This window comes from Portunus trituberculatus, chromosome 37 (genome assembly GCF_017591435.1).
Source record: "Portunus trituberculatus isolate SZX2019 chromosome 37, ASM1759143v1, whole genome shotgun sequence".
Taxonomy (NCBI): Eukaryota; Metazoa; Arthropoda; class Malacostraca; order Decapoda; family Portunidae; genus Portunus; species Portunus trituberculatus.
The window spans coordinates 7,479,875-7,498,192 of record NC_059291.1 but is presented as its reverse complement, the minus strand read 5'-3'; the positions used below and the strand labels follow the sequence as shown (position 1 = coordinate 7,498,192).

General features: G+C 38.2%; 2 protein-coding genes across 2 annotated transcripts; one reads left to right on the top strand and one right to left on the bottom strand.

Moving 5' to 3' along the window:
• Positions 1 to 6,573: 6,573 nt before the first annotated feature.
• On the top strand, positions 6,574 to 12,752 carry LOC123513975 (lysosome-associated membrane glycoprotein 1-like). The gene is made up of 5 exons (XM_045271493.1): positions 6,574 to 6,732; positions 8,805 to 9,205; positions 10,397 to 10,607; positions 11,230 to 11,439; positions 11,656 to 12,752. Exons 1-5 carry the CDS (start codon positions 6,687 to 6,689, stop codon positions 11,793 to 11,795), a joined length of 1,008 nt encoding a protein of 335 aa, XP_045127428.1. The 5' UTR covers positions 6,574 to 6,686; the 3' UTR covers positions 11,796 to 12,752.
• Positions 12,753 to 12,928: 176 nt separating this feature from the next.
• On the bottom strand, positions 12,929 to 18,318 carry LOC123513973. Its single transcript, XM_045271492.1, has 6 exons — positions 17,720 to 18,318; positions 17,466 to 17,564; positions 16,513 to 16,634; positions 13,723 to 13,785; positions 13,433 to 13,571; positions 12,929 to 13,331 (listed from the first exon to the last, which is right to left on the bottom strand). Exons 1-6 carry the CDS (start codon positions 18,209 to 18,211, stop codon positions 13,101 to 13,103), a joined length of 1,146 nt encoding a protein of 381 aa, XP_045127427.1. The 5' UTR covers positions 18,212 to 18,318; the 3' UTR covers positions 12,929 to 13,100.

Sequence of the window (18,318 nt, the reverse complement as noted above, 5' to 3'; positions counted from 1 at the left end):
TAGTAGAAGTTTGTGTGTGTGTGTGTGTGTGTGTGTGTGTGTGTGTGTGTGTGTGTTCAGAAATTTGTTATAATTCTAGTGGAAGTGTAAAAAAAAAAAAACGCGAATAGGTGAAAAAAAATATAATAACGTGACAAATCAGCTCTGTTGTCTCCGAAAAAAAAAAAAAAAAAGTGCAAATGAGAGGCCAAAACTTCTAAGAATACGGACCCCGCCTGATCCTGCATTGGCAAGTGGCGCGAGACTGGCCAGACTAGACACTGGATCATGCCCCTCCTTCCTCCGTCCCTCCTGGCCCCAACCACACCCCATCCCGCAGCGTGTTTGCCTTTGCTCTCTCTCTCTCTCTCTCTCTCTCTCTCTCTCTCTCTCTCTCTCTCTCTCTCTCTCTCTCTCAATATTCCACACTTAAGGGAGTAATATAATGAAATAACAAAAAGATGACGGTATTCTTGAACTAAAAATTATCACTGTCTTATATTCAAAACTCTCTCTCTCTCTCTCTCTCTCTCTCTCTCTCTCTCTCTCTCTCTCTCTCTCTCTCTGGTGTCTGGGGTGTCATTAGGGAGCTGTCTGTCTGCATTCACTGACGCAAAGAAACGGAGAAGTGGACAGGAGACAGACAAGACGTGAAAATTGATGCTTGTTCGTAGGAGCTGCCAGAGAGAGAGAGAGAGAGAGAGAAAAGGAAGGTGAAGTGAAAGTTGTTTTGTTGACACTGGTGCACACACGAGAGAGAGAGAGAGAGAGAGAGAGAGAGAGAGAGAGAGAGAGAAAATTTAACCTTAATGTCTCCTCATTCCTCCTCCTCCTCCTCCTCCTCCTCACATCCAAGGACTCACCTCATCTTTCCCTCCCTCCTCCTATCCCCTCCTCTTCTCTCCCTCCAGTCACTGCCCTTTGGCTCAGAGTCAGAGGCGAGGAATAAATTTTGATGTAAGGCAGATAGCGTCCTCTCACCACCTGCAGACACACTACAGAGACCCTACAGACAAACCAATTGAGCTCATTCGTTATGTATATCCTCCTTCCTTTACACTCTTATCTACCAACGCACACATACATTACCTTTCTCTCTCTCTCTCTCTCTCTCTCTCTCTCTCTCTCTCTCTCTCTCTCTCTCTCTCTCTGTCCCGTAGTCAGAAACGCTTTGCTCTCTCACTTCGAATATTTTTCAAGCCCACAGAATGATTAGCGGGATTTTCAAGAGTGTCTCTCTAGTTGTTAATGTAGAAATCTTGTCATCCTGCTTCTAAAACAGTGAAAACACTTTAAAAACGCGTGTAAATTTAAATAAAATCTTTGGAAAGTGGAGATGAATCACAGAAGTGTTTAAGAATACGAGCTCTCTCTCTCTCTCTCTCTCTCTCTCTCTCTCTCTCTCTCTCTCTCTCTCTCTCTCAACGTAAACACATTATTTTTCTCTCCTTCCTCTTATTTCACTCACAATTATTTTTCTCCTTATCATGAGGCTTGCTGGCACCTTATCCTGGCGGTGACAGTCTTGCTCTCTATCTCTTTGCCTGTCTGCCTGGCTTCGAGTACGTGTTAAGCTGCCACTCAAACTTTGCACATGAAATTGGTCTCTTACTACAATCATCCTTGCTATAGATGAGGTCATGGTGGTGGTGTGGTAGTAGTAGTAGTAGTAGTAGTAGTAGTAGTAGTAGTAGTAGTAGTAGTATATCAATCAGTTACTCAATTAGTCTTTATTTCGTTGTACATCAAATAATTGACTAACAAAATCGATGTAATTTGGTTGAAGTACACATTTGAAATTCTCTATAATTATAGTAGTAGTAGTAGTAGTAGTTGTTGTTGTTGTTGTTGTTGGTGGTGGTGGTAATGTTGTTGTTTCTGCTGCTGCAGTAGTGTGACTATTATTGTATTGTTGGCTCAAACTTTTTATTATTCTTTCATCTTTCAATTATTTTGTTTTTCCAACAATGATTATGGACGTGATGAGCCCCATGTCACAGGACGTCGGCCATTTCGGACGTGTGTGTGTGTGTGTGTGTGTGTGTGTGTGTGTGTGTGTGTAATTCACCTCGGTCGTCTGCTGGCCACCCAGCCAGTCTTCCCCATTACGGAGAGAGCTCAGAGCTCATAGACCGATCTTCGGGTAGGACTGAGACCACAACACTCCACACACCGGGAAAGCGAGGCCACAACCCCTCGAGTTACATCCCGTACCTATTTACTGCTAGGTGAACAGGGGCCACACATTAAGAGGCTTGCCCATTTGCCTCGCCGCACCGGGACTCGAACCCAGGCCTCTCGATTGTGAGCTGAGCGTGCTAACCACTACACTACGCGATGTAGTGGTTAGCACTGTGTGTGTGTGTGTGTGTGTGTGTGTGTGTGTTAGTGCGCTCCATTCACAGCTGCTCAGTTACTTGAGAGTATTGAGCTACTGCCACATATGTAAGTAGTATGTACTGCACACCCATGTAAGTAAAGAAATGTAATAGTGGCGGTGAGGAAAAGGAGTGGTGACCTTCACTCGTCACTTCAGGTGGTCGACACTCCTCCCGAACAGCACCTCTTTCATCGATTGTAGTTTTCCAAGTTTCATGTTTTACTTTGTTGATATAATTGTAAGCAGCAGCTGAAGGGGTGCGCAGTCAGGTTCACATAGCAGAGCCATCGAGGAGGGTGGTGACATCAGAGGTGTAGGTGTGTAGGTGTGCTGTGTAGAGTAATGCCGACCCTCAGCGTGACTCATTAAAAGAACACCTGTGTCCGCCCCGCACCTGCCCCACGAGACCTTCACCCTACCTAACAAACTGGCCGATGCCTCCTACGCACATCTAAACTTGTCCCCCAATATGGATTTTTCTTTACCGTGCCTTCTCTTTTTGGTGTTATGACCTGTGCCTGAAGAGGAACAGTTTTAGGTCGCGCGCGCGCATACACACACACACAAACACACACACACACACACACACACACACACACACACATATATATATATATATATATATATATATATATATATATATATATATATATATATATATATATATATATATATATATATATATATATATATATATATATATATATATATATATATATATATATATATATATATATATATATATATATATATATATATATATATATATATATATATATATATATATATATATATATATATATATATATATGAAAGGTTTGACGCAGGAACAGTTTTAGGTCGCGCGAGCGCATACACACACACACACACACACACACACACACACACACACATATATATATATATATATATATATATATATATATATATATATATATATATATATATATATATATGAAAGGTTTGACGCAGTGTCACGATAAAGCATCCTTGGGCAGCCTGAGAGCGGCAGCCGCCTGGCCCCCACCGCCACTGCCACCCATAGCAACACTAGTGGATGGAGTCCTATCACGTGATGACGGCCGTCAAGGCGTCTGTCGGCGAGGACCGACGTCCTGCAAGATGAAGCTGAGGGAACGCTGAGCTGCAGCTCTATGGCGGCAGCATGGTGGTGGTCAGCAGATCCAGCACTCAGGGCAGGTCTACCATGTTGCTTCCACTCTGCCCTGCAGTGTCACTGTGGCGGGCCCGTGGTGGTGTTTCCTCCGTGCAGTTTCGGGGACGATTGGCACAAACATTCCATTACCCTTGCCAGTGGCTCCTGGCGCCTGGGAGTCCCAAGGCCGCCTGCCGCAGCCTGTAGTAACCTGGCTTGTTTTTTTGCAGGATACCGGTACCGGCCCCCCGGCCTCCTCTGCACCCGCCCCTTCATGTTCTGAGATCCCAGTTCTCAGGCCCACAACACTTACTGGGGATATGTATATGCATGAGAGAGAGAGAGAGAGAGAGAGAGAGAGAGAGAGAGAGAGAGAGAGAGAGAGAGAGATTAATCTATTAATTTTACTATTTAGTCGATAATATAGAAAATTAGACTGGTTACATACATGTTAATGACCAATAATTTGTTTCTCTGGTCAGCTTTGTACGTGTGCTGCATCTTTTTTATTTTGATCAAATGTTTATTTCCAGTGCATCGCCATCGTACAATCAAAATTTAATCTTGTCGCCACACCGCGCCATCCATATAGTGAAGTCCGTCTTTCCTCTCAAGGATGACCACCAAGTATGACGCCTTCTTGTTTTCTGGTTGTTCGATAGTTGGAAGTTTAGAACTGACATGTCTAAATTGTACAAATTGTTCTTTACGAGAGAGAGAGAGAGAGAGAGAGAGAGAGAGAGAGAGTAGGTGGGACAAACAATACCACCACAGACCAGTAGATAATGACGAACAACACAGCCCGTTATCTGTTTTTGGCTGTGTGTGTGTGTGTGTGTGTGTGTGTGTGTGTGTGTGTGTGTGTGTGTGTGTGTGTGTGTGTGTGTGTGTGTGTGTGTGTGTGTGTGTGTATGTGTTTGCCAGTGGATAATGTTGTCATTGGCGGGGTGTAAGCAGATGTGTGATAAAGGTACTGATAAGACTCCAGGAGAGAGAGAGAGAGAGAGAGAGAGAGAGAGAGCAGTGATAGGGATGATAACCAAACAACCTCACTAACCCATGACAGTTTAACCACATAAGCTGACACATATTCCTAAGTCTAGCACTGAGTTGTGTAATAATAAAGTTGCGTAAAAGAGACAAGTATTAATGATCTGCAAAGCTTAGTATTCTAATGGGGGACTAATTTAAGGACCCCAAGGATGATTAATATGACTCATGTGGTTGTTTTTTCCTCGTTAAACTATCAAGAAATTTCCGAAACACTCTGGAAGACATTAATGTTCTATTATAAAAGATATATTAATCGGATTCACATTTTTTTCCTCCTATACAGTAGATGGGATATAATTCTCGCGTATCACTATAACTACCTAATAGACATCCTTCAAACTATCAATAAAGCCTCTACTCGCCATCAATAAACTTATATAAGTTCTGTTATATACAAAAACGGCTAATCGTGATCACATAGTCATCTTTCCTTTACATGGGACGTCATTAATGCTAAACCATCACTAGCATCGTTCAGACAAGATATTTCCTTCAGAACGTTATGTAAGAAGCCGAAGTAAATTCACTAAAACACTACGTATAGAGAATTCAATCCATGTTCGTTTAGAATATGTGTGAATAGAAAATAAATATTTGTTTTTGGGAGTGTCAATGAGTGAGGCATCATAGCAAGGTTGTGGTGTGGTGCAGGTGTATTAGGAACTATAAAAAAAAATAGCCTACCTGATTACCTTGATATCTATTGCTCGTATCCTCAAACACTTTTCTGCTTCATCTTTTCTATTTAAATATACACCGGTTTCCTTAAGTGTTTTTATGGTTCTAGGGAAAGAGTGACAAATTTTCTACATAGTTAAGTGGAGAAACACTTTAGAAAATCTCACTAATCATCCCTGTGGTCTTTGAAAATCAGTCGTTGTGAGAGAGCAAAGCGTTTCTGAATACGGACTATCTACAGTACAGTGCTTTAGTTATATTTTCCATTCCATATGGTGTTGTAGTTTGAGTATGGAAAGACAGAAAATAAATGAGATTATACGAATGTAAATGCATCTATCCTAATAATTCATACACAGCTATCTAACGTCTCCATTATCATTTGTATTTGTTTTTTTGTTTTTATAAATCGTATAGTAACTGAAAAGTGAGCTATTTAATGTATGTAGTCTCCCCACCCTCCTCTTTGCCTATTCCCAGATCATACACAACTGTATTAGTACTGTATGTCTATATCGTTTATATTATTTTAGTAAATATCAAACAAACAAAACAAGGTTTGGAAGGTAACCCCTATGTTTCTTGGTTGGTTGACTTTCACTTTCATAATTCTTCTCAAAATTAACTAGGTCCCAGAAGTTGTTTAGTGCAAACCGTCTCCTAATATGAGAGAGGGAATGTGTTCAGTAATCATTCACATGTACCTACTGGCTTGTTAATAAGTACTGCTTATTATAGATGCTTTCAGAATTTTCTAGAAAGATTATCCCTCTCGTGTAGAGTTTCATGTAGTGCTGTGTAGGAAATTATATGTTTCATGTAGCCTTCGATATTCATTGTATATCTAATTGTATTCGGATGATGTGTTTCCAGGACAATCGAGTATAATTATGTAATTAGTACACAAACAGTAGTTGTAGTGAGGTTCGTCCGGTCTGCGCGGGACCTTTAAAAATATGGTGCAGTGGGAGAAACGATAACTACCAAATACCTCTTTGCATGACTCCACTCCTGTCTGTTCGTTGCAGAAATCCATTTTCTGTTTCTGTTGTTTTGTACACGATATCTGTATTGCAGGAATTACGAAGTGTGTATACAGGATATCACAGAATTTAAAAAATCTAGTAGACAGGAAGGAAGCAGTGGAATGTATTGAACTGCTTGTTTTGCCGAAAGACTGTTCACATATTGTATTAATCTCTATCATCAGCATACAATGCATATTACATAGTGTATATCATCCAGTATAAGGGTTTTCTAGAAGCATACACGGTCAACAGAATTAAGGAAATGAGTGTGGAGATAATGATAATGTGGCGAGGGGAAGGCGAGCGGGAGAGAACAGCCGGGAACGGAAGGTGGAGCTAAACCTGACGCAGTAGTTGTCAGGCAGTGGTGCGGGTCGGTTGTGTCAGCGTTTGACTGGGATTTTCTTTCATCATGGCTCGGTGTACTGTTCTATTTGCTGCACTGCTGCTCCTGTCGGGTAAGTGTCACGCAGTTATTGAAGTGGTCTTCTATCAGTGTCTTGGCAGACTGAATCGGTGAAGCCTTGTTGAACAGTGGCGGATGGCGACAACCACTCATCGCTGACGGGGACTTTGTGGTGGGGTCGTCCTCTCCACGACCTCATTATGTACTTCGCCCTGATGTGTTCATTTAGTTGATGCACGTGTGATTATGCTCACGCTTACATGAAGGTGGAAGTATGGTAGAGGCAGGAAGGTGAGGGCAACGGAGGCTAGAGTGAAGGAGGAGGATGTGTAGGGGATCCGTCCGTCCAGTGTAGTGGGGGTCGGGGGTGGGGGGTTCTGGCCGTGTCATGTGATCTGGTCAGTCAAGCTGCTGCGACGCCCCCTAGCCCCTAGCCATGTTCATGAACCCTTGGTGGGGCCTGCTGCTGGCCGGCCTGTGTCTTGATGATCAGCCTGACAGGGACGTGAAGCTGGAAATCGATGTGGAGATGTGGTTGCCACGTGATGTGTGACTGGTTAGAATCTGGTAGGGGTGGAAATTACCCCTATGTACGTACTAGTACGACACATCTCAGAGTATTCATGTCCACTCCCTCATCTAACCTTAAAGTAATGGGGTGTTGTTGCCGTCAGCACACAATTTGCCTAACAGATTTTAAAGATTGATTAAAGGGCGTTATTGTCTCTTGTTTTGACTGGGTCAGGTGCAGCTGTGGTGTGGCCACCAAGGAAATGCCTTTAGTCAAGAAGGATGAGACGGTTAGCTCGATGCTTAAACTGCTTCCCTTGAGTATTCTTAAGTTGGTTTACAGCTGCTTTTTGAGTGGGGACGGCAGGGTTAGGTGGCGCAGTTGTGCCGTGGCAGGGGGTGTCAGGCGCTGAAACCACCCGCCTGATGCGTGGGCGGTGTGAACGGTTCAAGGTGGCTTTGTGGAGACGCATGGTTATTGATGTCAGACGATGATGTATTGACGGGAACTACGAGTTATACCAATACACAAGTGCACTGAATTTAGTGTCTAAATATGTCCCATACGTCGTTTCTGCAAGACAAGTGAAATAAATTGTCAGTCTGTGCCATGTCTTTTCTGGAAGATAGAGGAAACAAGACTTAGATTTATATCCATATCTACTCCGGTTATGTTTCTAAATTTTTCTTGCCAGTTATTACTAAACCATTAACCCTTTGTTCTGTATAGAAACTTTTATAGTTTAGTCTAAGCTCCCTTACATCTAATTTCGCTTAGTGTTAGGGATGGAGAAAAGGAATCCTTTTTGTGAGGCAGTCTTTCCATGGCTAGACATAAAAAACGAAGTGTTACATCATTGTTAGGAAACGGTTGGCATAGTGTTGTATATAGCAATATGGAACTTAATTCTATCAGCTTGAAGATAAATTTCATGGTTTGTAGTGCCCAGATATGTCTTGAGTGCTTCTTGTAAATGTCTCCTAACAAATATTCGGGTAAAATAGCATATGCAAGAGAAAACTGAAATAGGTGAAGACTGGTGGGTTTACATGTGGATTCAGTCATTGTTTTGGATGCATATTCCCAAATTTTTGTAAGGCTTGATTTAGTTGTTTATGAAAATTGAGGTATGAAGCAAAGTATGGATGTTTGATTCAGTAAGTATAGATCAGTCATCATACATGGTGAGAGCAGGTATTGTAAATGTCCTAAAGATAGTTATTGCATGGTGAGAGGATTGTCTTTATTCCAGGGACTGTAAATTCTATTTTCAGAGTTCAAGAATGAGACAAGCTATATTTTTCTTATCCCCTTTTTGTTTCTGTACTTTGTGATGTTAGTGTTGGTTTTCACTAGAAGGAATAGACTAAGCTAGTTTGCCATTACCTAGGGTTATCAAATTTTATGTTCAGAGTAGATGACTTTAAGAATATATTCCTACCTACAGCTTGTTTTTAAGTGTTTTCAAATGCTTAAATCAGGATTTCATAATTTATCTGGACAAATCACCTGATTTTCGTTTTCATTTTTTTTAAGGTTCTCATTTGTTCCTAACTTAAATTTTAGTTTGAAGTACAACCCTTCCTTGATAAACAATTGGAAATCTTTTGCAGGTTCGGTCATCGCCGAGTCAGACTTTAGTGGCTTTGAAGGATCTGATCCATCTGACACACCAACCACCGCTGATCCAGACACTACCACTACCACTTCCACCTCGAGCACCTCAACAACCACTACCACAGAAGCTACGACTCCAACCACCACGCCAACCACCACCACCACCACGCCAACCACCACCACCACGCCAACCACCACCACCGCGCCAACCACCACCACCGCGCCCACCACCACCACCGCTCCCACCACTACTCCAACCCCCACCACTACTCCAACCCCCACTCCAGCACCTAAGCCAACATCGCACATCAACTACAATGTGACGGAAGATAATGTGACCTGTGTGAAGATTGCCGGAGAGATCTTCTTCAACATAAACTACTCGCGCACAGACAATGTAAGTCTGCGCTATTTGTTTGATGTGGGTAGTGTACTCAGCATTCTGGAAGTAGCTTAGTACCATTTTAGCATTTTGTTATGGGTAGTGTACTCGTTATTCTAGAAGTAGGTTAATACCATTTTAGTGTACGAGTAAGGATATCTTTATTACAAGACTGTCTCCAAGTTTCCAATAATTAGATGGATTTTGTAGAAAGCTGAAAATATTGCAGTATTGTCTCCAAGTTTACAATAAATAGATGGACGTTGCAAAAAAGTGAAAAGCATCCCCCTGCAGGGAGGACGATGTTGATACACAAACCTCTCACAGAACTGTGACCTCTTCCTCTCTTCTTCTCTTCTCTTGATTACTTAAACATTTCTATGAATGTCTACAGTTTCTAATACTAATGTATACAGTTTATAATACTAGTACCTTTTGCAAACAGGCGGTGGCATAGTGGATAAGGTGGTGAGCATGGAATCGGGCAGACGCCCATGCGTAGGTTTGAATCCCACCACGTACAGCCTTAAACACTTTGCCATTTGTCGAGTGGTTTAAAGTTACCTACATGTCACCATGATACCCAAGTTCTAGGTGGTTACACCCAAGATGAGCTTTGGGGGTGATGTGCCCTAATATGGGTATCACTATAAATAAAATTGCCTGCGCCACTAATGGGCGGAAGCTGAACAGCGCTTCCCATACTCTCCAAGTGTCTATAGGCTGCAATGAAGAGAGCAGCTAGTCTCCTGTGGGTGGAAATTTTTGTAAGCTCCAGAGTGCAGTAGCTGATCAGTGCAAAGGGGGTGTGGAACAAGATGGAGGATTAAAGTTCTGTAGTACTGGTGACATTACAGTATTCCCTCCACCCTATTGACAAGATTGGAAACGAACTCTTTCCTATGGCAACGCTTTCGTATGGCACATACCACCCACAAAATTTGTGTTGTATCAGTTAAAAAAAACTACTTGGCCAGTCACAAACTTGAAATTCACAATCCTGGCAGTAGTACTGTAATTTAGAGGAGTTTGTTTAAGGATTGTTAGCATTTACTATTCACTCTTTATTACTTATTGATGACAAACACCTTCAAAATGTATATATGGGAAGGGTAAGTGGTAAATGGTAATGTTCACCTTTGTAGGGTCACCTCTTTAGGTTTAGAGCAAGGTAAATATTGTAAATGGGAATACTTTTCTTTTCAGACCACAGTCATTGGCAAAGTGTTTGTGCCATCCCTAGGAGTTGAGGTGGATGGCTCCTGCAATGAAACTGATGGCAGCCAGTTCATTTCCTTCACCTGGGGCAAGAATCACGTTCGGATGAACTTTGACCCCGCAGACAAGAACTCCTGGACCTTCACAGACCTCACTGCCAGTCTGTCCATGGATGACTTGGACAATGCCACTGAAGCTGGTGTGTATTTTGTAGGATGATAGAAATGAGCTTCTCTGCTCTCAACCATGAATGTATAAGAATGTAAGAAGGTATGGTATCTAAGAAACCATCGGGCTTACATATGGCAGTTCATGTATGAAATGCATCCATTTCCATCTATCTACATCCTCAATATTTTTTTTTTTTTTTTTTTTATGTAGGATCATAGACCATTTTCATCATCAACCAAGATAATGTCATAATGCAAATTTATGGACAGACAAATGTGAAGTTACAAGTGACACTGAACATGAGATGCACCTGCTCCAGGGTTTGTCATCTTGACTCCCTTAGTGTTAAGAAATCTTGAATTTTGCAGTAGACCACTGGGGATGATTTAATTGGAGAACTTGCATAGGTGCATCTTGACTTGACTTCAAAACTTGTTCAAAACCTCAGCCTTGTCATTTTTTATCAAAGGCAGCCACATGCCATACTACCACAGGAAACCTATATCTTGTAGAAATTATTAAGATTGTTTTATGAAACCAGAATTTTAATTAAGGTAGCCACATGCCATACTACCACAGGAAACCTATTATCTTGAAATTATTAAAATTATGTATTATGAAACCAGAATTTCAGCGTTTTTATCTTCCAGGTAAGACTCTGACATTGACTGTGGACTACAACTTCAACCCTGGTGAAGTGAGTGTCAACCATAGCTTCATCTGCCGTGCAGATCTCTCTACCTCCAACGTGACTGCTATGCTTGACAAGGATCATTATAACCCTACAATCACGTCCACCCTCAAGAACATCCAGATTCAAGCCTTCAACCAGATTGGCAAAGAGAAGGACTTTGTGGACTGTGAGCATTCAAAGTTTTTTGTTGATACTTCTTGTATGAAACTTTGTTGATGAAAGTATTTTTTGTATTAACATTTCATTGAAATTTAATGATAGGGTTTCATGGGAATGTTATTGACTAATACAAAAGTTATATATTAGGCTGGTAGTACTACATTGGATGCCCCAAGTGACTAAAATCTCAGACAAATCTTAATCCACACATTTTCTCTTACAGCTGTGCATTGCACTGCAGACAATATCTCTGATGTTGTACCCATTGCTGTTGGCTGTGCTCTGGCTGGACTGGTGGTGCTTGTCCTCATTGCCTACCTGGTGGGGCGGCGCAGGAGGTCGGGAGCGTATCAGTCAGTTTGAGGAGGTTTAAGTGGGAAACCTGTGTAAGGATTAGTATATTGGCATACTATTTGGGATATAGTGGGCTGGCATTCACTGTGATATGTAGATGAAGGAAGTATTTGTGATGAAAAATTTGTTTTAATTCAGCTGAAAACAGCACTAAGCAGTGTCTATGAAGATTACTCATTTCTGCCTATTGAACTACTAGCATTGGTTGTGGTAATTTAAGACTACCCTTTCCTCACTTAGCACAGGGTGGCATGATTAAATTTTCAACATAGTTTGTCAACAATGTATAAACTTGTCATGAGTGCTATGGCATTGGAATTTATATATTGTAAATAGTTGTGGAAAGATTTGTTTGATAGTCTGGATGATCATGAGGTTTTCATTCCTCTTGGGTATAATAAGTATAGATCTGATTTTGTAGGATTAAAGTATGTCCTCCCTTGATTTGTTGTGCCATCTCTTCATCTCATGCAATGTACAGATATTGGGTGTCTTGTTTAGTAGTTTGCAAGTGATATTAAGTAAAGTATATATGAAAGAAAAATAAGACAATGACAGCACTACCTACCTATATGGGAAATCTCCAATGCTGTAGTAGTGTAGGACCAAATTAACCTTAAAAGGGTGAAGGTGCATTTCCCTAGTCAGAAGGTTAACACTTAGCTTTACAACTTGTGCTCGAGTTGTAAAGATGGGTAATGAGTCTTGATTCTTGTCTGGTAGCAATCTTTCCAGCTCTAAGAATTTTTTGAAAAGAAAATAGTTTAGGTGACCATGTTCAAAATTGTATAATTAGTGTATGAACAGGTAGGGTGTTGAAGAGCAACTTCCATCCTTGTTAGATGCCTTACCTTGTTTACATTCTTAGTCCTTCATGACCTGAGAACTTCATACAGTCTAGTTATGGGTGTAAGTATTTTATGGTGTGAAGTTTATATAAGTTTTCCAAGTAAATAATTGAATTACTATGGCCTTTATCCTTCCTGTGCTTTTGTAATGAACATGTTGCAGGAATGTTATCTAGCTTTGTTTTGCAAAAGGTTATGTAATTGGAAGAATGAATGTCATGCAGGAAAGTTATCTAACCTCGTAAGTCTTTCATATTTGACTAGTGGGTTAGGGTTGGATAAATTAGAACTAAATGGAAGGTGCTTGTCTATTTTTTAACGCAAATCCACCCATGTTAACATTATAGAATATTTAAACTCCTAAGCACTCCCATACATCCATCCTTTTATTGCCCCCCCACCCCCACCATCCACTTGCATACCTTGTCCTCTAGACTTTTCAAACAACCCTGTTTTAGAAGTTCCATTAATTCGATGGATTGATGTAGGTACTGTTGCGGTTGGTGCGTAAGAGGAGAATCTCTGCATAAAGTCCCAAGTGAGCTCCATCGATGTCTTCGTATTGGGGGTTGAGTTCGTTCTCCTCGTAGGTCAGCAGCTTGAAACCAAGATTCGCCAGCTCTTCCAGGGTAGCTAGACATGAGGCTATTCGGGCCCTTTTCTCGCTTAGTGATTTGCCATGAAGCTCTATGTGGATCTAAGCGGATATGGAGAAAAGTGACCAAATTTATAGACACTGAAAATTAGTACTGATGTAAATTTTTTAGCACACAACCAGAATGACTATTACATCCGTACTTCTAAAGAAAGCTGAGCAGTAGATGCGAGGGTGGCCGATGAGTTTTGATGGTGCAGGATCTGGCTGAGCACCGACCACTCCTCGCTCTCGATATCCATTTTCAAATAGGAGAGACGCCGACCACCGTGATCGAGAAGCCTGTAAGTTGTTTGGTATGAGTGTCTGGACAGAGAGAACACTAAAGAAATTTTCATCTCGTCTTGGTTTTGTCAATGAGTTCCTATAAATAGCATATGAACTATCTTAAGCATTCTAAATACTCAACAGATATACTGCATGTTTGGCGTACTTTGTAATGTCTGCGAGGGTGAGGTAGTTGATGAGAGGATCACACACGTCACCGTCACATGACCTGCAAAAGGAGGCTATTACAGTGACAGTGCGGTGACTTCATAATGAGTTAGTACTACTATAGTAAGCAAGCAATTACATTCGGATAGCAAGTCACACCAGGAAATAAAATCAACAGTTCTCATATATATATATATATATATATATATATATATATATATATATATATATATATATATATATATATATATATATATATATATATATATATATATATATATATATATATATATATATATATATATATATATATATATATATATATATATATATATATATATATATATATATATATATATATATATATATATATATATATATATATATATATATATATATATATATATATATATATATATATATATATATATATATATATATATATATATATATATATATATATATATATATATATATATATATATATATATATATATATATATATATATATATATATATATATATATATATATATATATATATATATATATATATATATATATATATATATATATATATATATATATATATATATATATATATATATATATATATATATATATATATATATATATATATATATATATATATATATATATATATATATATATATATATATATATATATATATATATATATATATATATATATATATATATATATATATATATATATATATATATATATATATATATATATATATATATATATATATATATATATATATATATATATATATATATATATATATATATATATATATATATATATATATATATATATATATATATATATATATATATATATATATATATATATATATATATATATATATATATATATATATATATATATATATATATATATATATATATATATATATATATATATATATATATATATATATATATATATATATATATATATATATATATATATATATATATATATATATATATATATATATATATATATATATATATATATATATATATATATATATATATATATATATATATATATATATATATATATATATATATATATATATATATATATATATATATATATATATATATATATATATATATATATATATATATATATATATATATATATATATATATATATATATATATATATATATATATATATATATATATATATATATATATATATATATATATATATATATATATATATATATATATATATATATATATATATATATATATATATATATATATATATATATATATATATATATATATATATATATATATATATATATATATATATATATATATATATATATATATATATATATATATATATATATATATATATATATATATATATATATATATATATATATATATATATATATATATATATATATATATATATATATATATATATATATATATATATATATATATATATATATATATATATATATATATATATATATATATATATATATGTGTGTGTGTGTGTGTGTGTTTGGCTCTAGTGGTGTTACAGGTATACAATATATCTTAATTATATTTATGGGACAGCTCGGGTTGAGGCAGAGGAAGACTGTTACCCAGTAGGCTGTGATGGTTGTATAGGCAGCAGGCATGGGAGCAAATTCCTCCAAACACCCTCTTGCCAAGTTGATCTCCATACGTATCTAGTTGTTATTTACATAGTATGGGGAAAAAAGAAAAAAAATACATATACCGAAATAACTTATAAATATTCTTTAATCAAATTTCATCTACAATAATTGCGATGAGAGAAAACGGTGTGTAGGCAACTTTTCCCACCAACCTTTTATGACGCCAAGCCCCGCCCAGGCACAACAAGCCTTCCTGCCTAGCACAATAACCAAGGAACTCATTCTCTGAACTTTCAACATCTCATGTTCATAATTTTTTGCAGATTCTGGTGAATGATGATAGTTTTTATTCTTCCCTTATGATTACAATGACGGTTTACGAGGGTTTTGCATCATCAGTGGAAAAAATTCGCTACGATAACTCCATTATTTGCCTCTTTGGCAGCATGTGAGTGCAAAGCATTTTGATGATATGCACGTCCTGAACGCAGCATTCTCAAGCAAGTCATTATTTCATCAACCATCATCCCATAGTAAGATCTGATTTCCTTCATTCAGGCCTAGAGTGAGCAAAGGGCGAGGTGGTTTCAGGTTATGCTGCTGTAATATTACCCGGAACAGGGCCTGTGTTGTGAAACGCTTTGTTCTCTCGTTAGGACTACTCTTGAGTACTTTCGAAGGGCACATGGCTATTCAACTGGGCTTTCATCTTTTTCTCACTGATGGTGTAAAATCCTTAATAAAGTACCGCTTAATCGAATCATGAAGATTGCATTGGAAACTACATGAAATTCCAATACAAAATGTTAAAAATAGTCAAGCAGATATATTGGATTTACGATTCTTCTGCAGTCTGGATGTTACGAGGGAAAGCACGGACATGGCACAATGGAATATCCCGTTTTTCGTGCTAACTTCACAGGAAACGAAATGAAATGGTGAAGGGCAGCGATTCTTTCTGGACACACCACGCGCTGCTACAGACTCATGGTGACTTCCTCAGGATATACTGCAAATCAATGGTGGAAAATGTCATAGGTAGATGAAGTGAGTGGAAATGCATCAGACGGTGAGGGTATTTTTGAAAGATGACGTACTACATAACCGTATTATCATAGGAATCACCTCATGTATCCTGTCTCCGAACCGATGCGGGCTTTGTGGAAGAAAGCAGTGGGACCCAGGCGGTAGTCGTAGTGCTCGTGGTCCGCGTCGTGGTCAAAGGCATGAACCTCGCAGCCCAAGTCCTGTTTCGGCCGCACCGCCAGCCAGATGACATGGTGGATGTAATTAGAGTAGCTATGCGTTAGAACTTTCTTTGAGAATTTCTTAATTAGGGAGGGAAAATTTTAATCTTAAATATTACTTTTACTTAATTAGGATAGAAACTATTCATCCGTTATGGCACAGACAACGACGAACAGTTATGACACACTGCGAACGACCATGCACTGTTTAGTGAAATAATTATCATGAATGGAGAGGGAAACATTCTAATTTCAAAATGTGTAGGAAGTCATCATTTAATATTTCTATTAAGGGAAAAAATTATAGAATATTGGCTAGGAAAATATTTAATTTTGAAAAAAAAATGCATTTACTTAGATATCGTATAAATTGGGGCCGCAAATTTTCAAATATTGATAATTACTCCGAGTGGTCTATGTACGTTTATATGTATGTGTGTGTGTGTGTATATATATATATATATATATATATATATATATATATATATATATATATATAGAGAGAGAGAGAGAGAGAGAGAGAGAGAGAGAGAGAGATATATATATATATATATATATATATATATATATATATATATATATATATAGAGAGAGAGAGAGAGAGAGAGAGAGAGAGAGAGAGAGAGAGAGAGAGAGAGAGAGAGAGAGAGAGAAGGGTGAATGCACAATGCTGAGGGAATGATGATATATGGAATCGAGAGTTTAGTATAAACATTTCCTTGCCTCTCGTATTTTTTCTTTTCTTTTGTTTTATTTAAGTTCTCTGTTCACGCATGCATTATACATATTGTAGATCTACCCTTGTGACTAGCGGCGTATCTCTCACCTTACCTGCATATGCTCATCAAAAGTGAAGTCGTGGCCGATCCCGAAGGAGTACACTAAGCAGTCTTGAGGCACCAGGCCGACCCACTCATCCAGACATACCAGCTGTAACAGTTGTAGTAGTAGTAGTAGTAGTAGTCATGTTGATTACCACAATACTTTGATTTGAAATGTTAAAATGCAGCCACTATTTACTCCGTGTTATCTCTTCCTTTCTCAGCGGTTAGCCTCATAAAAGCATTAAATATCCACTCACTCACTTTTGAACCATCGTAAGCACCTAGGCAGGATCGACCGCCTACTCGGATCAACTTCCTGCAGGAGGTAGTTGGGTGCGTCAGGAGTCGGTGTAGGCGTTGAGCGGGCGTTTCCTCCTCTAGGTCAACGCTGCGAGAATGCGTGGGGGTATTATTGTACATATAAACCGTTGACATTGCTCCTCTTGCTCTACTCATCCTCGAATATTTATCACTTTCAAATGACCAGTAAGAGGAAAAGTAACTGATTCTGAGTCCTTCATTCTGATGGGTCTTCAGCGTCGCCTGCCTTGCCTCAACTCTGTGATCCGGTGATTGCGTGTGGCAACATGTAAGATGGTGTATGAGCCACAACACACCCAGCGCCACAACAACACACAACGCAGCCACAACCACCCACTGACACGCAACCCTTGAACCGCGCCTAGGTAGTTTTCCTCGCTCAAACTTGACACGTACGACCTCAGGTGACATTTTCACGTCAGCAAGGCACATATGTAAGGAAAGTGGCGAGCGCACCGATTGTTACGTTGCTGCGTGGCCCAAGGAAGTGAAGCAGCTTTTGAGGAGTACAGGAAAATTAACCCAATATTCTTTTCCCC

Bases quoted from the DNA above. Each gene is read 5' to 3' on its own strand.
- LOC123513975 (XM_045271493.1), top strand. From the start codon at position 6,687: ATGGCTCGGTGTACTGTTCTATTTGCTGCACTGCTGCTCCTGTCGG. The intron at 9,206-10,396 runs GTAAGTCTGCGC...TTTTCTTTTCAG, and splicing joins ACTACTCGCGCACAGACAAT to ACCACAGTCATTGGCAAAGT. The intron at 11,440-11,655 runs GTGAGCATTCAA...TTTCTCTTACAG, and splicing joins AGAGAAGGACTTTGTGGACT to CTGTGCATTGCACTGCAGAC.
- LOC123513973 (XM_045271492.1), bottom strand. From the start codon at position 18,211: ATGTGCCTTGCTGACGTGAAAATGTCACCTGAGGTCGTACGTGTCAAG. The intron at 17,565-17,719 runs GTGAGTGAGTGG...CAACTGTTACAG, and splicing joins GTGCTTACGATGGTTCAAAA to CTGGTATGTCTGGATGAGTG. The intron at 13,786-16,512 runs GTGATTCCTATG...CTCCTTTTGCAG, and splicing joins TCGGAGACAGGATACATGAG to GTCATGTGACGGTGACGTGT.